The sequence below is a fragment of the Solea solea genome, chromosome 6, assembly GCF_958295425.1.
Source record: "Solea solea chromosome 6, fSolSol10.1, whole genome shotgun sequence".
In the NCBI taxonomy this organism is placed as follows: domain Eukaryota; kingdom Metazoa; phylum Chordata; class Actinopteri; order Pleuronectiformes; family Soleidae; genus Solea; species Solea solea.
The window spans coordinates 24,295,430-24,319,576 of record NC_081139.1 but is presented as its reverse complement, the minus strand read 5'-3'; the positions used below and the strand labels follow the sequence as shown (position 1 = coordinate 24,319,576).

At 39.9% G+C, this 24,147-nt stretch overlaps 2 protein-coding genes across 3 annotated transcripts; both read left to right on the top strand.

Annotated features, from left to right (window-relative positions):
• The first annotated feature begins 82 nt into the window (after window positions 1-82).
• Window positions 83-14,963, top strand: fam219aa (family with sequence similarity 219 member Aa). Of its 2 annotated transcripts, none has more exons than XM_058632271.1 (6): window positions 83-318; window positions 7,106-7,202; window positions 7,748-7,841; window positions 8,818-8,898; window positions 11,000-11,054; window positions 11,473-14,963. In XM_058632271.1, exons 1-6 carry the CDS (start codon window positions 259-261, stop codon window positions 11,629-11,631), a joined length of 546 nt encoding a protein of 181 aa, XP_058488254.1. In that variant the 5' UTR covers window positions 83-258; the 3' UTR covers window positions 11,632-14,963. The 2 variants fall into 2 exon arrangements, with proteins under 2 accessions (XP_058488254.1, XP_058488253.1); XM_058632270.1 differs by having other exon boundaries at window positions 11,000-11,075.
• Window positions 14,964-16,099: 1,136 nt separating this feature from the next.
• zgc:109965 (Nicalin-1-like) lies at window positions 16,100-23,492 on the top strand. Its single transcript, XM_058632004.1, has 16 exons — window positions 16,100-16,179; window positions 17,526-17,695; window positions 18,875-19,065; window positions 19,236-19,380; window positions 19,938-20,035; window positions 20,115-20,192; window positions 20,295-20,398; window positions 21,269-21,357; window positions 21,449-21,588; window positions 21,667-21,845; window positions 21,964-22,051; window positions 22,152-22,190; window positions 22,593-22,765; window positions 22,853-22,906; window positions 22,986-23,064; window positions 23,179-23,492. The coding sequence occupies exons 2-16, from the start codon at window positions 17,554-17,556 to the stop codon at window positions 23,233-23,235; spliced, it is 1,656 nt and encodes a 551-aa protein (XP_058487987.1). The 5' UTR covers window positions 16,100-16,179; window positions 17,526-17,553; the 3' UTR covers window positions 23,236-23,492.
• The last annotated feature ends 655 nt before the right edge of the window (window positions 23,493-24,147 follow it).

The following is a 24,147-nucleotide window of genomic DNA, read 5'->3' as shown; positions in this document are numbered from 1 at the left end:
TTGCCCCGCTACGCATTCTAATATTATCTCCTCTGTGATTGGTCGAACTCGACATGAATATTCCACAGACCCGGAAGTGGGGCGGTTTCTGCTGTTTTGCTGTCGAGTCACCTCTGTGTCAGGATGGGGGAAAAGGAACCGCTATAATGCTGAAAAACCAAGGTTCCCGACGAGCGAGCGTCGTCAAGCAGGATAATTAGATCCAAAGTCGCCGTTTATCTTCAACCACTGCGTCGTTTCTCTGACACTTTTGCCAAAATGATGGAAGAAATCGACAGGTTCCAAGTGCCTCCAGTCAACGGGGAGACACAGCCATTGGTAAGAGACGAAAAACAGATAACATACATGTTCAAAGCAAGTCATTCTCTGTTGAATGCAAACGGCACCGTCATTTATTTGATGTTTTGCTTGTGTGACACATACGGCGACAGCTGTACCGCCGAGCCTGCGTGTGATAGCTAACGGAGAGCCGCAGGACGAGCTCTATCTGTGGGATGGGTGTAACGTTTGATAATCCACAAGAAAGGATAGGGCGGCTCAGGATGGAGCATCGCGATAAAATAAAGCACTCACGTTAAGTTAATCGTGGAGGAACTGGTCAGATAGGGATCATTGTATAAGGGAACAATTATTAATATTTAATGTGATTGACTTGAAAATGATTCCTAGCTCGTCAACATACAGTCCTGGTGATTTATTTTGAAGTGCCACAAAGCGTGGGGGTTACTCCACAAAGTCACAATTTAATACCATTTTATTAAAGATTCTTGTTTTTCACTTCACTATAATGTCCAGTTAAAAATATATCCTTGGTAAAATGTTTTTATAATTAATATTTATGAACATTTAGTATTTTTTTATAATATCATAACATTTTGTAAAATGTAGTTTTTGTTACCCAAGAAATGTTTTTGCACACCTTGTTGGTAACATAAGAAATGTTTTTGTTACGTTAATAACATTAGTTTTGCACACCTTTTTGGTAACATAAGAAATGTTTCTGTAACGTTAATGTGTTACAACATTGTACAATTATGTTGCATGTTTTTGTAACATAGCAACATTTAAAACTTTATTTTGATAAGATAAGAAATGTTTTTGTAACATTAGTCACTTTTTCCTCTGTATTTGTAAACTTCCAGTAAATGGACACAAGTACAGACTGAAAGCTCATGTATATAAACAATATGGACAAAAGCCCCTCCCCCATTTAGGTATACACATCTTGAAATGATGACACTAATGGTGTGAAACGCAATTACATACACAAGCTTTACCTCTCCTTGCAGACTGAGCAACCAAACAACACTTATAATAGTTAAATAATACACCAGCAATAACTTAAATAAATGCATCTGACTACAATCATATTCTTAAAAAACAAAAACAAAATTAGCTTGTTAGCATCAGTGTCTCACTGTTTTTATTACGTCATGTGGTGACGTGTGATTTTGGATCAGGATCTGTGAGACCAAGTGGTCGCATTAATGGGAGCTTTGTGTGCAGACGATGCTGCACAGTGCAGCCCTGGTGATGATGATGATGGTCAGGTCTAGGAGGCCCCTTGTAAGAGAGAGAGAGAGAGAGAAGCCTCATCATTCCACGATTTATCACATGTCAATTACAAAATTACAATTCATTTCATTTCAAACATAAATGCATGTATTTCCGTGTTTGAATGCATTTATGTTATATAAAACTGTAAGCCCAACCATGCACAGGGTCTGGGTTGATATGGCCACCTATAAATAACTCAGGGCTGAGCTGAGCTTTTATTTCAGCAATCCAGCCCAATACACCATCCTTGTTCTCCACACTTCAAACAAGGCACTCTCCATTTCTTCACCAGCTGCCTCTTTTTAAATGTTTGCCTCAGGGGTTTAGGCAGAGGCAGAACTGACCCTGAGGGTAAGTCTCCAGCTCCCAAACTCCAGCAGAAATCACACTACACGCTTTCTCAATCTCCAGCACAGACAGTCTACTTTTTAATGCAGCAGTAATAGCTCTTTCCCCCTGAAGATTTAAATGGTCTGCTCTCACATTTCAGCTAGGAATTGAATCCTGTTGCAGAGATACTTGGATGGTGCCTACATCTTGGACAGCTTGTTCACTAAAACACAGGCCCTCACTTCTACTTATGCACTATATCTGATTGTGTTACAATCGCAGTCGCCGTGGCACACATGACTGAGCATTCTAATGCTAATAACCTCATTGTGATTTCTAATCCACGTCAACGCACTTGGCACCTGGCTCCTTGTTGAAAATGTCACGCCCCGTGTCACACAAATTAAACAGCTATATATCAAATTTATGTAATAATTGTCTGTTAGCAGTGAAATGTGTTTGTCAGCTGTAAACATGTGAATTATTTATAATTATCCTTTAATTAATAATTCACCCCAGGTTTTGAGGGTGATCACCGTGGTTAAATCAGTCTGACAGTTTGCCTTGCAACACATCGAGATTCCAGTTCAGTCCTTTTGACATTATCATTCATAAGGACAGCAGGCAACTGTTTTAGTGATCATCTGATGTACCAGTCTTCACTGCCATTGGTCAGTCGGAGGCCATGATGTATAACCCCCCCCCCCCCCCCCAGTGGCTCAGTGTTTGTGCTGTGTCAGCAACCTTGTGGCTCTTTATCACCAGAGGCAGCGAAGGAGTCTCTGGTCAAGCTGATGGAAATGATACACAGTTGTGTTGTGTACACATTATGTATTTGTGTGTGTGGGTGGGGTGACCTTGAGTGAGAGCAGATAGATACTGTATGTGAATGTACTGTATCTTGAAGGTCAAGGCTACAGGTTTAACCTTAAATACACATACAAACGTTTGTCACTTCAGTTGTCACAGTTAATGTTTATGATTATTTATTTGTAAGTGACCGTTATGGATTGTATATAGAAATGGATGTAGTCTTCCGGGTTGGAAAATGAACTCCCATTTTATAGCCCAAAGATTAGCAAATGACGGACGCCATGTCAAATCAAATTTTGGAGCATCACCTGCAATCAGGCACCTATTGGGCGGTATACGGTGTGCCAGTCACACTGGCATCTTAAATGGTAACATAAATGACAACATTGACATTATGGTCTTTTGAAGAAGTCTCTGTATTAAGCACAATTTGGTTTTACTTTTCTGACAATGATGTCTACAAACTCAGGAAGAATCTCTGCCATTTCCAGCTGCTTCAACAGTAGTGATACATTTCAGGTTTGAACAAAAAAAACAGACTTTTCTGTATTTCCTATCACTACAGTTGTGTCAGTGTAACTATTATTTAAAATTGAATAATCTAAAGATCTGCAATCATAATTAGACTTATGCATCTTCATTGCGTCTCATGATTCTTTTTCGTTTCAATAATATAAATTATTTGATTTCATTCCATGATGCGTAACGGTGCATTGCAATTTTCTGTATTAATGCACATGACTACTTTTCCTCAATCATTATAAACGGTTAGGGATGCATGATATTGGAGTTGTTTCCGATATGGCTATATATCGGGAGTGCTTAGGCCAATAACTGATATGTGTAATTCTGCTGCAGAAGTCAGTTAGTCTCTTCTGCAGTGAAAGTAACATAATATATGCACACTTTACATAATTCAAGCGTAGAAATGAAGGAGGTAGCAGCCCATTTTATATTACTCATTAGTCATCTTAGCATGTTTGCTGGTGTGTGATAATACATTTAATAACCAATGTTGGCCGATATCTATACATCATGTGGAAAATATCATGCATCCCTATAAACAGTTAGATAAATATGAACTTCAATATAAATTAAAACATTTCTTTATGAAGTACCACCCCCAAAAACAATACAAATGCCTCTCAGCAACCGGGAAAACAACAAGCAGTGTTACATGATTAGAATTGATTATGTGCTGCCAGGGAATCAATGCAGGACTGTCCATGTCCACAATGTCATGCATCACATACATTATTTCAACATAATGTAAGTCAAGCTGCAATGAGGGCCACTGACTAATCTCATTCGCTATGCTGCTGTCGTTATCAGCGTAAGCACTAGCAGCAGACATTTGTCTGTATGACATAGGCCAGCAAGGATGTATTTCTGACTTAATTCACCTTTTTAGCATTTATTTAGACAAAACATTTGACCACAGACTCCAAATGTAAGCTATTACACCTCAGTTGGAGGTCTGCCTGTTCTCGATGTGGCAGGTAGTCCTGTGACACACAGCTCCCTATACGAAATCTCTTTAATTATTCACCGTATTAAGCTCGGCTGATAACATATCAAAGGGTTTTACTCTGACAGACAGTATGACCCTCCCTCGTTACTGTCCTCTGATCGGAGGGAAAACCTGTCTCAGAACAGAGAGAGAGCGCTCACGTTTGTGCTGGTTGAGTGGGAATACTCTGTATGCTGTTCTTTCACAGCTCCTGTAACACTGCTCATCATAGCAGCTCTCATTAATTCATCTCAGTCAAGTGAACAATGCTTCATCACCAGATGAGGATGAGCGCCGTTGAAGGTATATTTGGCTACTGTGGACTGCAGTGAAAATCCCGCCTGTCATTTATCACTCATTCTTGTTGAAAGGAGGCAAATTAGAAGGTAACACTTAAATAAAAGAAATTGCAATGATTGGCAGCTGATTGTGAACATACGAAAATTGCCAACCCTTTGCTCTAATAAATGTTAAATAAGATATGTAAATGTGTTATAATCAGCAGCTTGTTAGCGGCTTGTTTTTCAACATGCAACATGAAAACAATGTGGAGCACAAGCTCGTCATCGTCCATGTTAAACACTCATGAATTTTTCATTAGGAACCGTCATAGTGGATCCAATGGTCTCATTAAATTGTCTGGAAGATTTGTAATATTTCACAAAAATATCACAAACCTGAGGACAGCTATTTATCTCAGCCTGTTATTCAGCACTATGATTATATACAGTATTTTAGCTGAGTATTGGTATTGGTCTAATACTTCATATCAAAATGACTGCATCAGATATTGGAAACATTTAAAACCTGCAAAAAGTCTGATATGATCCAAAAGCCCTACATTTCACACAACTGCTTCACTATGCACATACTGTAAAAGAAAGCCTGTAATTTGTTTAATTTGTTTAACTCTAGGAGCAGAATACTTATTATACAGCTGGCATATTATATTTTTAACATGGCTGGTTATGAATATGTGGTAAATGATGTGGTACAAATGTTTTGTTAACAGATTAAACTGTTCAGGGCTGATTGCTACTTAGTGATGCTGATGTATGATATTCCGAACTGATTTACAGTTACGGTATAAATTTAAATCTGTCTAAATTTTTAATTTTACAAACGCCAACACTAAACATTAGTTAAGCATTTTTTACTTTGAATTTGAATACACAATAATAATATAATTACTTACTATGATCATTGGTGCACTGATACCGATCTTTGGCAAAGTGCCTAATTTTAGCCCCCAATAATCGGCCAATAATAATTGGTAATTGGTCGACCCCTAGTCTATATGAATTTTCAATGGTACTTAATTAGTTTTGGCTCCAGCCATTACATTTTCTAAAATAATCCTTCTAGATGTGGCAGCTATTCCTATAGAGAGAGTTTTTGAAACAAAATGCCTGGTAGTCTGTGTCTATGTGGCCTGTGGAGTTTGTCAGAGTGCAACAAGGGAAGGCCTGTATAGGAACAGCATAATGTGGAGCTCTGTCAACATAACAGGCCAAGCACGGCCCAGCTCCCCTCTCTCACTCAGGGGAAACCACGTCTCCAACAGCAACCCCCTCTGTTCTCCCACGCCGGCTCCCTATGCCATCACTGCTCACACATAAAAGGGACAGAGCCAGAGACATAAGCAGAACACTTGAGGCTATTGATGCTGCAAACCAGGCAGCTATACTAGCCCATAGTCCTTGGGATATCTCGCCAGGGTTTTGACTCAAGCAGGTTCTTAAAAAAACAGGTTTTCCTGGCAATGTAAGCCAGTGGTGGCCCAGTGATAAAGTGAGGGTCTGTGCTAAGAACTGAGTTCACTGTGCCCTCAGGACTACATTCTATCTCCCATGCCCAAATGAAGTATAGCACAAGTTAATTGCAAGTGTGTTACAATAAAGCAGCCCGAGTTCAGGTTTAATCTCAGTCAGTGACTGAATTAGCAAACGGTGCAACGGTAACAAAGCCTGGACTTTAAAGGTCTATGAAGACACAGATAATAGATTAGACATGAGATTGGACCAGAGTGAAGTATTGTAATGACAGTTTGCCGTTAGCTGACCATAAACCATAAACCGTTAACTGTTTAAGGGACATAAACGCACAGGTTGTATTAACATTAACTGTTTGATTGACTTATTGATCGCAAGGACTTAGTCATCAGTTTACAGCAAAGACCGAGTCATCAGTTTACAGCAAAGATACCAGTCGCCGTCCCCCCAACACAATTTGAGCAAAACAAAAATAAAAACAGGATCTGTAAGTTTAAAACTTGTTTCTGCTGGTCTCCTTTTAGAGTGCCAAATAATTCCTCAGGGACCTGGGAAGCTAATATTAGTTTTGGGAGGGTTTCACCAGCTGGGGAAGTGGGAAAGGGGGAGTTATATAAATAATGATTTTATCTGTATAAAATGTTTTAGGGTAGTTATTTTTATAAGCTGCAGTGCATCATTCATCGTACAAGCAAAACTATCAGACCTGACAGAGGGAGTGTTTGTGTGTACACAGCAGAATTCACTTATAAAACTAAGTTTTGTCTTAATATAAAGAGAGAGTTGTGTGGTGCTGATAGCTTTAATCAGCTTTGTGTGAACTGTGTGGGAATTACTCTTGTGTTAATATTGTGTTTAATGAAAAAAATAATATGATTGCTAATTGCAGTTACAATGATTAAACAGAAAGTATATACTATATTTTATTAGCCAGTCTGTTTGTCAATGGTATGGGATGTGTATCTTTAGCACGGTGCTAAATAAAAGAGAGTTTGTTTTTTGCCTGCTTGGGCCGATCAAGAAAGGCCATGGGATAATAACATGTTAGCATTCGTTAATGGCATCATCATTTTCATCAGAATCAAATACTAACATGCTCTGATCTTTGTGTTTCTCTTCCCAGGACCCAGAAGCTTCTTCCACCTCAGAGACAAACCCGGACACCAAGGGAGAGACTGTGGCCATGAACTACAAACCCTCCCCACTGCAAGTCCAAATAGGTATCACAACCAACAGTTCAGCTACACATACAGTACAAACAAGGTCATCATGGTAACACAATTTGAAATCAGATGATAATAATTAGTGCGTTAGATTATATCGCCTTTTTAATGAAATTTCCTAGGGATATACTAGGTTAAGGGCCAAGGAAGAAATGATTAATGTTTGGTATTATTATTAGATTAGATTTTCTGCATCAATTTAAGTGAAAAGAAAAGTTGAAGAAACCAGTGAATTGTGCTTTTAAACTGTTCACACTTTTGCTACATTGTGATAATTATTTTCACTGAAACCATTTAATTGTCTGAAACTTGTATCGTGAAAGTCATTGTGTCAAAAATATATATTTTTGAAAATGTAATTGTAATTGTAGACATTTTTAAATTCAGCATCTTTAAAGTGAATTGCGTTCTTGGCTATAAAATGAATAGACCCCCACACTCTCATATTCAAGCATCAAAACCATACAAATCTGTGTTTTGTGGTCACTAAGTGAGTGTCATTGATGTTTTTATTAATGAACTCACATCCTGTGGTTGCTCAGAGAAACAGAGGGACCTTGCCAGGAAGGGATCAGTGAAGAATGGCACTGTGGGAAGTCCTGTCAATCAGCAACCAAAGAAGAATGCCAGGACAAGGTAACAGCTTCTTTTTCCCTCTTAAAAAATGTTTAACTCAAACACATTAATCACCATCTTAAATAATATGTTTTCATATTTGCTGTTCAAAATGTACGTCGACTGCACCTGAGAACACCATCACATTTTCTACTGCAACAACGCTTCTTTTTTTAAATGACCAAATGCAAAGACTCTGAAGAGACTCTGCAACTATCGGTTATTTTCATAATCTGTCGATTATTTTCTCAATGAATCGATGAATAGTTTGGTCCATAAAATATCAGAAAACCTTAAAAAATGTTCTCAAATGTTTTGTTTTCGTCCACAAACCAAAATGATTAACTATTAATGATTTCTTTGTTATCCAGAGCAAAGAAATTAAGAAAATACTCACATTTAAGAAGCTTAAACGATTGGAAAATCGTTTAATCTTGAAAAAAGCTTCAAACTGATTAATCGATTATCAAAATAGTTGTCGATTAATTTAGTAATCGATTAATAATCGGTTCATCGATTAGCTGTTCTGTCCACACAGAAATGGCATTTTATGGGACCTGAAACTGTATTTTTTGAGAGTGGGAAAATCTTAAAGGAAAAAAAATGAAAGAGTGGAAGCACCATGCCTAAACCATCCAAACTCCACTGTATTGACAACTGACTCATCTGTCTAATCCCACTTCTTAATGGATTAGCGGAAATATAAGGAAAGCTACCAACTGGTCTGAACCCTGAGCCCATGAAGCAGAAGGATAATCTTGGGATGTCTGTAGCTTGAAGGCTACGCACGAGCCCACATTGCTGGCTTTCTGTGGCCTTCAAAGACAGCAGTGTTAAACTCAGTGCAGGTATCCTGTTTTGGGTAAAACTGCTGCTGTGTTTCGCTCTTTTTTTGACATGAAGTGTTTGTGCTTTGTTGGTGTTTTAAGTATTGAAGGCATTCTGTCTGTTTTTTTCTGTGTTGAATATTTCATGAATACATCATTTTTTTTCTTAGGTTGGTGGTGCCAAACAAAGGATACTCTTCTCTCGACCAGAGCCCAGATGAGAAACCCCTGGTGGCACTGGACACTGACAGGTACTTCTGTCATATTTGTGAATCACTCAATCAATCCATCAAACTTTATTTGTATTACACTTTTCTTGCACATTAAATGTAATACACCCATGGTTCTCAAACTGTGGTACGTGTACTACCGGTGGTACGCAAGCTTCCTCTGGTGGTACGCAAGCTTCCTCTGGTGGTACTTGGAGGAAAATCAGAAATACTGTTCTACTGTATATACCAGGGAATGTGAGTAGAGGAAGTGCATAGAAATTGAAACAAATAACTAAAATAATTACTATTATATAATAACAATAATAATAATAAGGCCTATTTTTACACCACTATATTTTAATTTGGCAATAATGGTGTTACTGCAAGAGCTCAGTATTTTCCGAGGTGTTACTTGGTATAAACGTTTGAGAACCACTGTAAATACACAATGCTTCACAGATGCATGTACATCAAATTATACAACAAACATTCAGTACACACACACACACACACACACACACACACACACACACACACACACACACACACACACACACACACACACACACACACGCGCACACAACGGCCAGAACTGATCATTAAAAAAAGGCAAAAAGAAGTGGAGGAAACCCTGTCTCACCAGTTTGCAAATGAGGAAACACCAAAGGCAGATCCATATAAAAGTAAATGGATAAAACATTTATAACTAACAGAATCCTAGTTATAATAATAAATAAGTAAGTTTTAATAAGAGGCAGACTCAAAGTAATATACAATAACTAAAGGGATGCATAAGTACATAAAGATTCCATTAAAAGTACAAGAACAACATCTTTTTGGGATGACCTAAAATAAGAGAAAAGAAGACACTTGCTCGATTGTTTAGTTGGACTGACTCTGTCATGATGGTACATTAATTCATAAAGCAACATGGGGAATAGGGATCCTTAAAAAGGGGCAAAGCCTCTCCCAGGGCTCAGGATTAGAGGGTAGCATGGTGAGGATTTTAACTGGGGAAAAGCGGCTCAGAGGGAAAACTCGCAGGTCTGCATTTGACAAGATAAGTCCCACCCTTTGTGTCCTCCATGTGCAGCTTCACGAGGGAAACGCTGTCATGTGAAATGCGCACTCTGGTCTGGAAGCAAACCAAGCTTACATCATGTGTTGCGTCATACAGCGTACACCCACTGACGAGTGTTGTGGCCCAGAGTGAAGCAGAAAAACCCATTTGTCTATTGTCCACAGTTCACATTCACATGCACAGTGTCCCTGTGTTCTGTTTGTTTATACTCATGTGACAGAAAAGCACCATTAGCTGCACTAACATGCTGTTATTTATTTTGTGTAAAAGAGCCACTTAGTTGTGTGTATGTGTGTGTTCACTTTAAGTTGTGTGTACTGCAGTATGTCTGTTCATTCATTTCCATGGAAATCGAAACACTGCAGCATATTGTCTCCACGGGTTATAATGTAAAATCAATAGCACTGAAATCAGTGAACACGGTGTGTTTTCTATTGGCCCTATCTACAATTAGCTAAAGCAGGGATGGCCTATATGGCAAAAATATCATCACAGTTTTTCCAGAATAAAATCACCATCACTATTTTGTCACGATTTCTTTTTACATAGATTTTTTTGAAGTTAACTCAAGCTATGTAAACACATAGCGCTAACAGAAAAACAACATATAACAGAGCATTTAGGCCAAAGAACATTGACAAAGAAGAACAATCGGTCTCAGAATGTTTTGCTTAACTCAGAAATGTTATTTTCATTTCACGTGTTGTGAGAGTGTCAGCCCGAAGCAGCTACAGCTTCTGCCCTGGAGGAAAGATCTCCCCTGTGCTTTGTGGTCTATAAGCTAAGCAGGAACGCTAACACAAGTCCTGTTGCACTTCAGCATGCATGCTATTTCAAACATATACACATACATCTCAACTGAAAGGTTAGGAAAATCACCCACAGTCAGTGATTTATGATGTAGGATTAGAATTAGATTTTTTTTTTTTTGAAAAAGGAAGGACCACATGATCACCACAGTCAGATTCCACTAGATCCCGGTCCTTTCAAGGTGGTGGTGTTATTGATCAGAGCCTGATTGTTTGAGTCCAACGACGCTAACGCCTCTTGTTTTTCCAGTGACGATGACTTTGACATGTCCAGATACTCCTCATCAGGATACTCCTCAGCCGAGGTGAGATGTCTGAGGGACCAGGTATCTATGCACACGTTATATTGTAGTTTATACACTTTCACCCCCACCAAGTGTCACCACCTGATCACCCACTCCCATCCTCACTGCAGGTACATGTACAGTATGTGCACCCATTGTTAGAACACTCTTGACGGATGTTTGTAACGATATGTCCCCATTTCTCATTCAAACAGGTTGATTCCTGTTCATGTCTTCCACTTGGATTTTCTTGTGTGTGTTTTAGCCTCTTGGCTTTTTCCATTACTACCTGAGACCTGTTTGTTTCCTGTGTTACTGCGTTCACTTTCTGCACAGATCATTTGAGTCATGGTTTTTAGCATTTCTTATAAATATGTTTTACATGAAAATGTCATTCCGTTATTTGCTGCTAATATCTGTCTTTCTTTGGCATCTATAGCAGATCAACCAGGACCTGAACATCCAGCTCCTCAAGGACGGTTACCGGCTCGATGAGATCCCCGATGATGAGGACCTGGATCTGATCCCACCTAAAGCAGTTAACTCCACCTGCATGTGCTGCCAGGCTGCTCCCTCCACAGCCTGTCAGATCCAGTAGCGCCACCATCATGTCCCGCAAAAACTCTTCTGCCTGCCGCCATCACTGAGGCTGACTACTGACCAGAGTGGCCGCAAGGAGGAAAAACTATCAGCTCACGACGGCACAAAGGAAAAAAAAAACAACGAGGATTTATAAATGCTATAAAAAGTTTGAAAAAAAGAGTCAATGTGTACAGTACCTGTGCACGTTCCTCCTATGGTAGGATCTGTGCATCTTACTTCTGCGATGTTGGTTCAGCGGGGACTTGACTGATGGCAGAAACTTTACCTCTAATGACGACGTGTCGCTCTTGTTTCTCCTCCGTTTGGCTTCCATCTCATGCGTGTGGATATTTCGGTTTGCAAGGACCATAAAGGATGTGGAAGAACAGGAACAGGTTAAATGGCAGCGGATGACAGGAACTCTACCAAATGCATGTTATGGTGACAAGGTCCCATCATTGGTAGTGAGCCTCCGATGGGAAGAACTATTCCTGCTTGATGGTCAACTTTAATGGATAAGAAGAGGTCGCAAAGTACATTACTTTAATTTACTCTCTATTTTTTCCCCTGCATCTGCTTTCTGCCTGTACATGTGTGTCTGACATGACGACACGTATGTGTGTCTGATTATGTCCTGGGCAGTCGTGCTAAACCATAACGTTACAAATGCTCACAATCACATGCGCTCAGTTGCCATACCGCATATTATTTGAGGGTTAGGGTTTGCCAATTCTAACAGAAGACCGGTTACCAGTCTTTCACAGGTCAAACGACCCTTCCTTCACACCTACAGGTCATTTGTGATCACCTTTTAACCCAAATTGCATGTTTTAGAAAAATCTGGAAACCCCATGACAGACTAGAGCTCTGCAGCTTCACTGGTCTCATCCCTTGTGGCACATGGCTACTTTTTCATTCATCTATAATCATTTAAATATGAATTAGAACCTTTCCTTATTGACGTAATGGGAATTTAACAAGCAATGTTACGTTGCCAAAAATGTATCCGTGCTGTTACTGAATTGCAAATGTCATTGACATTGCGATTATTATTTCAACACCCCATAGCACAGGGAGGGAGAACATGCAAACTCTTCACTGCAAGGTCCTGAGTGAAGTGTGGTGTCATTCCTAACCACTGCACCACCGTGCTCCCCCACCCAAGGGTTGCAGTGCTTACAACAAAATAATTTAGCATGATGCCTGTGAACACTAATGTCTGTTGACCAACCTTTTTTTTGTTTTGTTATTGACCCCAAACACATCATTGTAATAATGAGATACTGTGTGAGGAGCACTTTTTAGAACATTAAATACACATTTACACAATTTCACATGTAGGCTGACCCACCGCAGCGTCAGTAGATGTAGTGCTTTAGGAACAATAATGTCAGGAACAGCTCATGAGTTAGTGTGTGTGTTCTTGTGTTTATGTTATGATCACTGGTGAATGTGGTCAGAAAATAATTCAGTGGATAAAACTCTTTGAGTATGTGCAGATTAGGGACGCACGATATTATCGGCAAATATGATATGACTAGTGACTAAAAGAGGAGGCTTAATAGGCGGCTACCTCCCTCTGCATTGGCATATGGGAGAACATCAACAAGCCCAATATTGTGCTTCCCTAATGCAGATACATTGAAAACTTCGGAGAATGTTTACAAAGTGGTTCCATTTTGCCAGGATGGAAATGAAAAAGGATGTTTTATTTTTTCAAGAAATATCAGTGGACTTCAGTGGTTTGAACCTTAAATGTTCTGTTGGCAGTGTATTTGTTTTGTATGTTTGTACAGTCACGCTCACTCCACCTGAGGTTGAATACATCAAATTGGTCGGATCCACACGTGGACATGTAGCACCATGATGTTTAAAAGGGAGTAGTCTTTTCTTTTTTTTTTGTTTAGCTACTGAATACATTTTTTAATGTTTACATGATTCAAAAGACATATCCACAGCTCTGCAGACATCAGCTGTTTTCTTTTTAACAGATTGCATGTGAGTCTGCTTGGTGAAAGATTAGGCTGGGTTTCCCAAAAACACCTAAATAATTGCCGATTTTACACATTGTGGCTTCCCGATGTATATTCTTTCTCTTTAAAATGACTTCAACTTGGATCAGGTTGAATTCATCTTATGGGAAGGAAAGATAGCTTTTCATGTGACTACACTTCTAAGCATGTGTGCACTTTACTTCATGGTTGTTTTTGTCACACTAACTCTGGGAGACAGAGACAGAGTGTGGACAAATGCTTTAACCCGATGGGCAGGCAGAGTCATGCACAGAGTCATGCACAGCAAAGCACAGCAGTCCCGATCAGGCAAGGGCAAGGCAAAAAATCCAAAACAAGGAAACAGAGCAATGCACACAGGGAATTTAAACCAGGGACAGGAACTTGGAACTGTGAGAGTCGTTACCCCATGAAAACGCTCTACATGGTGTTTTGTGCACACAAAGCGCGGTTAAAAATGAAGTAATACTATGTGTACGACTGATTTACTGTGAAACAAATACGACAGAAGTGCTTAACGCTAAATGTAGCCGTGTTTGTTTGTTGATGGCCATCTTGGAATCCCAGTTGAAAGTCTGTTCTGGCTACAAATGTCATGCGCCAAAAGGTCTGTAGCGGGAACAAAAACGGAGCCTTGACTAATGTAGTGTTTATAAGGGATATGAAATACTGTGCGCGTCTACAATGCAAACAAAGTCCGTGTGATTTTTCTTTTCTTTGCGAGTGTTTTTGGGAAACCTGACTGTGTGTCACATCCGATCTGTAAGAAAATGCGCGACACAACCGTCGGTACGTCAGTGACGCTACGTCGGATTTACAAAAGTACACATTTGTTGCAAATAAGGTGCCATAATGTGTAGATAGTGTATTACATAGAAATGCAACAAATGGCACAGTAGGTCATGTTTAATGTCAACAATGCATCTGTTGAAATGTGTGTTAGCCCAGACGCTGTGTACACTACAGCACCATATTAACAATGAAAGACTGTATATGAAGACTGTGCTGCTTCTTTTTAGTTCATTTTTTCCTCACCCTGTCACATTCACACAGATAGGTTGTGCACTACTCCTGCCCAGTGTTGTGTCACGTGGGCCGTAGCTTCGCCTGAGTTTAGGAAACTAAAGTAACACTTTGTAACAAGCTATTTATTTCCAGTCGCGTGTGTTTTAATTTATTTTTCATGTATGGGAAATACTTCATAAAAAAACAGATGCTTTTTATTTGTCAGATGTTTATTACCATGGATTGTGTACTGGCTCCATTTAGATTTTAACTGTTGAAGTTCTGTGTATAGTGCAACATATGGAAAAAAAATAAATATTAGATATCTGAACTTTGACGTTGCCACATGCTTCTGTAATTTGCAATTGTACGTTTTTAGTCTTTTTCATCATCATCATTTTCAAACTGTGTTGCGTGAGTGAGTGAGTGAGTGTTCCCACTAGCCAAGCAGCAGGCTTCCATCCGTCTGTATGTCGTTGCTGAAAGTATTTTTTGGCAGGAATAGCACCGGACTTCTGCCCTGCCTTTAATCTGTCTCATCATATTTTTTCATTGCACCACCTAATGGCAACAAGAAGTACGCCTTCAATAACATACATTAATCGATTATTAATTGATTACTAAATCAACTATTTTTAATCAGTAAAACAAGCTTTCCGATTTTTCAGCTTCTAAAGTTGTATATTCATAATTAAAACTTTCTGGATTCTTCTGGATTCCATACAACAAAGAAATCATTAGAACTGAATATTTTTGGTTTGTGGACAAAACAAGAAATTTTTTGATCAACATTTTACAAAATTTTCTGACATTTTACAGACCAAACAAGTAGTCGAGTAGCTTTTCTTGATTCCATGAAGCAGCCATTAAAAAACAGTAACTCAATTGTACCTGTTCCTTTAATAAAACACAATGATTATGGGCTGGTGACGTAGGCAAGAATACTCATTACTAAAATACTTCTCCTGCTAATGCAGCTACATGCTTCATTGGTTCTAACGGTCTCAGTTTGTACTTCCAGACTCAAATGCAGTCCTGGAGTTGTCTTAACACTTAAAAAGCAGCGTTTTCAAACTAATCTGTTTTCAGAGCTTGTGGACGGCAGGTGTATCTGTAGCATCATCTCTGCATTGTGATACTAACAATCAGTAATGTGATTGTAGCCTCAGTCAGTCCAACACTTCTAACACTTGTCTCTGCGGGAGATGAAACAAATTGCTGCTGTGTGAAACAGTGAGGCTGCCACCCACACACACACACATTACATTAACACAGTATCTGGTGGTGATGTGTTGTTAGTCACGGAAGTGAAGTGAATGAGTGTGTACTCAGACAGAGTGAGTAGTTGGGGTGGGGGTGAGTGGGGGTAGGGGGGGTATTTGTGATTAGCTTGAGCTGATCCTTTGGGAGCAGATGGTGAGTGGTGGCTTACCTAGATGTCTTGGATCTGGAGCTGCAGGGAGTGTGAGTCCACGCTGCAGGGCATTGCTACGAGGAGCACGTCGAGAGAACGGCTCATGAGACGGGTCATCGGGCCAGGGTGACAGGTGAGCATTCAAACACCCCAAAATCCTGCTATTTCATCGTGTCATGGATAAAAAAAATATTGTGGGAGTTTCTGTGGGATCATAAAATGGTCATTACTAGTGTGTACTTGTTAAGGGAGTGTATAATGTTACCTATAACATTATACCCTCAAAGTCACTTTATTAGGTACACAGGACACCTGATAAAGTTGTTGTGGTGTGATCTTAAAGGTGTGACGTGTTGTGTATTCAGATATGGTCTTCTTGGCTATGATGGCTGGTCATCTGAGCTGCTGTCGAGCCATTCTTCTCTGACCTTGGACATTTTTGATCATTCTCTGTAACCCATAGAGATGGTTATGTCACTTGTGAAGTATATGAACTTAGAAGAACACGATGTTTAATCCTGAAATGCATTAATGATGGACATTAATAAGTAAACATGAGACAAGAGGGTATTCTGGACACATGACAGTCAGACCATAGGCTTTACAATATGCATCCTGTATAGGACAGGAAGCTTGAGGGTCTGTCCTGGATATGGTGTGTTAAGGAACTATAAATGTCTCTTGTTTGACTGAATAGTGATATTGTCCAAACTTGTTGCATCCAAATTATAGATCATGAGATAGTATGGTTTATCTGGACCCGACTTGTTTTTCAAGTTTCACATTGCACCATGGAAACAGGAGAGAGGAACATGTGATGCCTACAATGATAATGCTAGATAATCTCAGGTTAGCTTTGATATTCTGGGGCAGAATTGTTCCCGAGCTGCTGCAGCGGCTTGGTCTGATGCCTGACTTCTAACCAAATAAAATCCCTTTCTTCGGTACGAGTACTGTGCCAGAGGGGTTTCTTTCTACACCATCAACTCATCACGTTCATAAGAAGAAGGAAGCCTGACTAAAACGACACTTGCCACTTTCAAAGTCACTTAAATCATCTTTCCTACTCAAAAAACTATGTCAACATGCTTCAATGTGTTGTGTTGCTGCTGATTGGCTGATAAGGTGTTTGCATTAAGAAGCAGTAGAACAGGTGTACGTACGTGTTACACACCACGGGGTCGTTGCCTTACAGCAAAAAGGCAGAACCGAGTTTGTACATTCTCCTCATGTTTGCATGGATTTTCTCCAGGTAGTCCCACAGTCCAAACACATGCAGAGGTTAATTGGACACTCTAAATTAACCATAGGTGTGAATGTGAGCGAGAATAGATTTCATCTGGCACTATGTCAACTGGGATTGGCTCAAGTGGAGGCTAAAGCAGTGGACAGTGAATGGATGAGACAGAAGGACAGATGTGCCTAATAAAGTGGCAGGTGAGTGTTTGACTTTGTTTCAACATCAACTTTCCTTCCCAGACTTGCAAAAATAACTGGACGTGTCATCATGTCGCTGAAGGCGGTGGGTGTGGCTGTGGTGCTGCTGCTCTGCACCCAGTGTCTGCATGGCTCTGCTCTTCCTGCTGTATCCTCCTATGAGTTCACTGCCTACAGGATGCAACAGTACAACCTGGCACAACGGAAGCATGGTATGTTCAGAGATTCACCCACAGTGGTAGAAAAAGTAATTACATACAGCGAAAAGCTATATTTGTACAATGATGTGTCAGCATTAAATACACAGTATAATTGCCAAATAAATCATCTCTGACAGGAGCAGTTTTACAGCAGACCTGGGACTATTTGCACGTGAAACTCTCCCGCAGTGTTTCCCCAAACATTTGTTTATACGGGGACCCACTTTTTTTTTAAATGGCAAACCTTCGTGACCCAATTTACAATATAAATTGTGACAAGAGCAAATTTTTGCATACTGCAACGCCTCTGGCTATTTTTTACTGCCATTTCTGTAAAACACAATATTATTTTGAGTAGGTCAACCCGGTTAATCTTAAGGAAACAATGCACAGTCTTACGAAAGGTTGAATTTGATGCACGCCAAATTTAATTGCTTTTAAACATTTTTAATTCCACCCTCATATATGAACTTAAAAATTAAAAATTGTAATTATTCATATTAATTTAAAACATTTATACAAATGTTATTTTTTAATGTTTTTTTTTTTAACTTTGCATATCACAATAAACATCTTGTATCTTGTTCTTATACCCTAGAGCACATGTGTCAAACTGTGGCCCTCCAATCGATTACATGCGGCCCACCCACCACTGTGCGAGGTGATGGAATAGAGACAGAATATAAGACTAAATGTAATTGCCGGCATTATTTTTATAATAGTAATAAGACATTTGGTTGTAATCATTGCTTTATTAAATGTATTACACTCAACATGAAATAACATATATTTAAGCTGTTTTAATCACAATTATCCTCGTCATTATTTGCTAAATTTTCAATCTAATTCTCCGTTTTTGTGCATCATAAATATGTTTTTATTGTGAATCATTTTATATCAAAACAAGCACTTTTACTTTGCAATTCTGTCTAATATCTTAATGAATATCTTATATTGCCCACCGGCTACTAAATAGTTTTTTTTTTCCACTTTTTTCCCTCTATGTCGACCCCCGCTTGACCAGACTAGATGCTCATTGGCCCCCAGGTCATTTGAGTTTGACACCAGTGCCCTAGAGGATTTACTTTAAAATTTAAAACTTGTATACTGAGTGCTAAAATCAAAGTTTTCTCTTTGTGGTGGAATAGTTGATATTCATTTTAATTTTCTCCTCACTTTTTGTGCACTCAGGTTGCCATGGAGCCATCGTGGTGGCGGAGGCACGGTCGGCCGATGAACCAGTGCTGACCCGCCGTTGTGTCATCATGAAGGTGCCGGACTTCACTACCGAAAAATATCTGGAGGCCCAGAAGCAAAATGCAGCGGCTATCCTGATTCTGGTGCCTAAAAATACTTCCAGTATCCCACTGGTCTCTGTGCAGGTAACATGGTCCTAAACATTATTTGTGCTGCAACAAATGCAGAAAATAAGAGGTTATAACTTGTGAATATGATCATATGATACAGCTTTCAGTGGTGCTTTTATGGAAAGTTACACATTTTGCAATAGGAAAACCAGACATTTTTCTCCCTGCTTTTTTCTCTCTCTCAGTCCTTCATGGTGAGTGAGAGGGAGACTCTGCAGACGGAGACGCTCATGCCTGTGTATGTCGTACCTGAAGATGAGCAGCTGCTTTACATGTATGAGGAGGTCAAGCAGGCTGCAGCCTCCCGAACCTCATCTATATTCATCCGAGGTACAGCGGTGCAAGACAGTATATAGATGTACTGAGATTCAAAGTTCTCCGGTTCCCCCCACAGTCCAAAAACATGCAGATTTGGGATCACCCTCTAAATTGACTGTAGGTGTGAGTGTGATGGTTGTTTGTGTTGGACTGTTGTGATGTCTCGCCTTTCACCCTATGTCAACTGGGATTGGCACCAGTGCCCCCGTGACCCTCATGTGGAGGAGAAAGCAGTAGAGGACGAGTGAGTGAGTGAGTGTGTAAGTGGATGAGTGGGTGAAACACTATTTAAAACTGACTCTGTCCACCAAATAAAAAAAAAATACATACAGCATGTATATTCTTGTGTGCATAGAGCATGAAAAAAACACTGATGTGATACATTCATCACATGTATGTTTGGGCTTCATGGGACCATGTTACATATTCCTTCCTTCTTTAAATACAGACAGTTTACGTGAGCTTCAAGGTTTCAGAAATGCGTGCATAGTCGCAATCGCAGTCATTGTTTTTTTTAAATCAAAATTGTTTTTATTTTATTTTTTATTTGTTTTACCGTTCTTCGGCAGTTCTTCGAAGTATGATCACAGCGACAGCTTTTCAGATCTTAGTGAGCAACAACGCCCCAATCAAGGCCACGACTGACATCTCTATAGTCACTCTGGAGGTGAGTAAGTAACCTGGTGAATGCAGTTTGTGATTGGTCCTCAGTTCTCCACTGTGTAAAGAGGGGATGTGTATTACAGGGAGTGCTTCCAGGAGCAGGAGAAGATGTGCCCACTATTCTCATCACTGCCCACTATGATTCCTATGGGCTGACACCAGTGAGTTTTATATTCATGATAAAACACTTCATTATGAAGACTCATGTAGTTACAGTGTAGTAATGTGTTCATGCTTCACGATGACGGCTCTTCTCATCACAGTGGTTATCGTACGGAGCCGACTCTAATGGCAGTGGAGTTACCATCCTGCTGGAGTTGATGCGCCTCTTCCAGAAGCTTTACAGTAGTCCCAGGACCAGACCACAGTAAGTTACCATGGTAACATCACAAAACCATGACGCAGTTTGGTCAATACATGCAGTAGTACACTGTAACGATGTACATTTACATTAGTATTGCAACTTTATGAACATTACAAAACAATAATAATACGTTTACAACTACATAATGAGCACTTTTTTGTGAGTCATTTCTTTATAGGTATTTAAGTATAATTACATAACAAATAATGCATTGATCTGTTATTAATATATATCTTTTAAATTTTTATACTTTAAGCTAACTTACCTTCCTCCTTCCTACCTCAAAGTGTACTAGAGACCACGACTTGAGTGAAAGTAAAAGTAGTGACTTCAGTAGACGTTGAAGTGTTCTTTAAGCACCACACTTTTTTGTACTTAAGTATTGCAAGTAGTTTATTTTAAAATGTACTACTAGAAAAAGAAAAGTAGAAGTGTTGTGTTATAGCCAGCTAGTTAACGTTAGCTAGCTGATATAAGTAAACACAACAGCATGTTAGGAACCGCGGGTAGCTAGCTACTTAGCTAGCACTTTCTGGTAGCTTGTTGTCATTTGTGTATTATATTTGTAACTTACCTTGATATGTTTCTTCAAATTCAAAGGTGAATTTTTGAAGGCCATTATTCCACAATCTTTAGGGAGGCAGAGTAGACATTTCATTCGATATGAATGGTGTTTTATGCCCACAAATGAAAACACAGACTCTAATTAGGGCCAGGGGTGGTCTCCTTCCTCAACAACAGGAACTAAAAAAAACAAAACTCCACTAAAGTAAAGATACAGCATTTTAGTACTTAAGTACAGTAGTGAAGTAGTTCTACTTTGTTACTATACATCTCTGGCTTGTATTATCATATTTGTTTCTGGTGTTTTAGGTATAATTTAATGTTCTCCTTGACTGGAAGTGGAAAATACAACTTTCTTGGCACAAAGAGATGGATTGAGGAGAATCTGGACCATGCAGGTGAGTTTGTGGCTTTGTGACCATGTGGACCGTGTCATGTCACTATAAAGCGATCCATTTTATTCATTCCGTCCAATCATGTTCCCTGCAGAGTCCAGTCTGCTTCATGACAATGTGGCGTTTGTTGTGTGTTTGGATACACTGGCCAACGCTGATGAGTTGTATATGCATGTGTCCCGGCCTCCTAAAAATGCAACCCCCATGCATTCTTTCATCCAACATTTGGAGGAGGTAACATATTTTGCTGCTGGCTGCAAAATACAGACACGTGTCAGCAACCTTAATGAGCATCTCTGGTTTCTCCTCCAGGTAGTTTCTTCCAGATTTCCCTGGGTGAAGGTGGGTTTGGTCCATAAAAAGATCAATCTTGTGGAGTCCACGGTAGCGTGGGAGCACGAGCGCTACAGTCTGCGCAGGATCCCGGGTTTCACTCTTTCTCACCTGGAGGACCCCAAATCTGAGCTGCGAGGGTCGATACTCGACACGGTGTAGGTTCTGTGTTCCGTTTCTGATCAATTTGAGTTCAGAGGCCTCGTTTCTCTCTAGATGTCATTGAGACACATATGATGTTAGCGCTTAACTGAGCACGGGAATATCTTCTCACAGGTCACAAGTGGATTTCAGGAAAATGAAGCGCAATGGCATCATCATAGCAGAAGCACTGGCACAGTTTATCTACAATCTCTCTGACAAAGTGGGCACAATCATGAGTACTTGAATACATTATCGAGTATTTATAGTATTTTTTTAATAACATATTTATGTGTGGATGATATCTACTTCTTTTCCGACAGGGTTCACCAAAAGATGTGCAGGTTTTTAAGGGACAGATGGTAAGTTCCTGGATACTGTACTTCTCATTATTACGCAAAGGGATCTACTGACCTCTGGTGTTTGTTTTTAGGCATAACAAGTGTAAGTGTTTGTGCCTTCCCAGGCCCAGACTCATGCAACAGCTTGAGTCCTTTGATTTTAAAACATTAGGAACTTCAAATAAAACCACTGAATGGTCTCAAGAGGACTGGGGCTACCACGAAAACCGCAGAAAAACGGCCTGGGACCCACATTGTCAGCCCAGATATTTCCCTTATGGGGCTGGGATTGGGTTGGGAATGGACATTTTCTCTTTCTCTGACCTTTCTCCGTTTGTGAAAAGCAGTTTCTGAAATACAATAACCATGCAAATCATTTAAATCCAATTTCCTAATAACTATACATCCGAATCCTCAATGCAGGACTTTCAGGACAGTCGTATGTCAAGCCTGATGTCCTTCCTAATGTCAGTCCCCCGAGCAACCCAGCTGTTGGATAGGGAGCCCGGTCACATCCTGCTGGTCAGTTCACTGGAGCACGAATTTAAACGCTACCTACAGCAAGTCCACAGACACGATTTCCGCCAGGACAGACGGTATTATGTAACCACTTAAGTATTAATTTATTGCAATTTGCACTAATTGCAATAAATGGTTAACTATATTTAATCATTTTCATGCAGGGACCCTGATATAACCTTTTTTGACCAAATGGAGCAACCGGTAGTGATGTACAGGTAAAATATGCATGCTATTACTGTTTATTTGCATGTGCTACTTTATGACTTGGGTAATGACTTTCTTGTTTTCTCTCAGAGTGAAACCTGCAGCCTTTGATCTCTTCCTCGGTGGCTGCATTGCCGCTTATTTGGGGATTGTTTACTATGCGATCCAGGTTTGTTTATGATGTCGATTCTTATTATAACGCAGCATTTACTTCTTGTAAACAGCTCAGGCGTGCATCACTTTGTTAGACACCGCTCGATGATCTGTCTCCTCTGGCTTACAGAATTTTGGATGGGTCTACACAAAACTGAAGGCTGCAGTGAAAACCAAGCACCAGTGAATCCGCTGAGAATAAGAATCCTGGGAATAACAACTGCTTTCTGACGTCCGCACTGCACATGTTGGAATTTCCCCCCATCACTTCCAGTCAGAAAAACAATGCAAGACAAGCCTCGGACTGATCACATGCATATGTATGCAGCACAAGTGTGAAATGTACATTTGCTTTAAAATATTTATTGTTTTAAAGATTTTTATTTATACCCTTTGTTGCACATAAATCCACAACAACGAGCATCATTTTTATAGGAATGTGAAGAGAATAAAATAAAATAAATGAAAAACAAAGGAATGGAAATCTTTTTCGTACCTTACATTTTACTGAGGTAGGTATCACACAGAACAGCTCGGGTCTGATTTAACTTCCTCTGCAGGACATCCACATCATCCATCAACAAGGAGTGTGGTGTTTGCATGTTGTCCCTGTATGTGCATGGGTTTTCTCCAGGTTCTCCGGTTTCCTTCCACAGTCCCAAAACATGCAGAGGTTAATTGGACTCTGCATTGACGTCCATGTCCCTGCCACATAATTAACATGATTGTTCATGTCCTCTGCTCTGCATCTGTTTGCATAGATTTGAGTGAGCTTAACATGGCTGTCAAACAAGGCCCAGCCACTGTGGCGAGATGGACAGGCAGTACCTGTCACAGATAACTCTGTGAGACCAATGGACTCACAAAGGCCCCCCTTCAGCACTTGGTGAATTATTGATGCTCATGTGACATGCTGACAGTAAGTGGAGGGGGACCCTGGATGTTGGTTGGAGAATCTTTAAAAAACCCACTCCTGCTCCTCCTCCTCCACTAGTTTGTCCCCTTTCTATAAAATGGAGTCGGTTCTAACAACCTGCAGTTAAACCGCCGGAGGCTGAGCTGAGATCAGTGGTGGCAGGTTTGTGATCGACCCTGGGAG

What these genes read in the sequence shown, in the direction of transcription:
- fam219aa (XM_058632270.1), top strand. Translation starts at nt 259, where the DNA reads ATGATGGAAGAAATCGACAGGTTCCAAGTGCCTCCAGTCAACGGGGAG. An exon ending in GTGGCACTGGACACTGACAG is followed by an intron (nt 8,899 to 10,999) that starts GTACTTCTGTCA and finishes TTGTTTTTCCAG; the next exon opens with TGACGATGACTTTGACATGT. An exon ending in TGAGATGTCTGAGGGACCAG is followed by an intron (nt 11,076 to 11,472) that starts GTATCTATGCAC and finishes TGGCATCTATAG; the next exon opens with CAGATCAACCAGGACCTGAA.
- zgc:109965 (XM_058632004.1), top strand. Translation starts at nt 17,554, where the DNA reads ATGTCGCTGAAGGCGGTGGGTGTGGCTGTGGTGCTGCTGCTCTGCACC. An exon ending in CTCATCTATATTCATCCGAG is followed by an intron (nt 19,381 to 19,937) that starts GTACAGCGGTGC and finishes GTTCTTCGGCAG; the next exon opens with TTCTTCGAAGTATGATCACA. An exon ending in GGAGAATCTGGACCATGCAG is followed by an intron (nt 21,358 to 21,448) that starts GTGAGTTTGTGG and finishes TGTTCCCTGCAG; the next exon opens with AGTCCAGTCTGCTTCATGAC.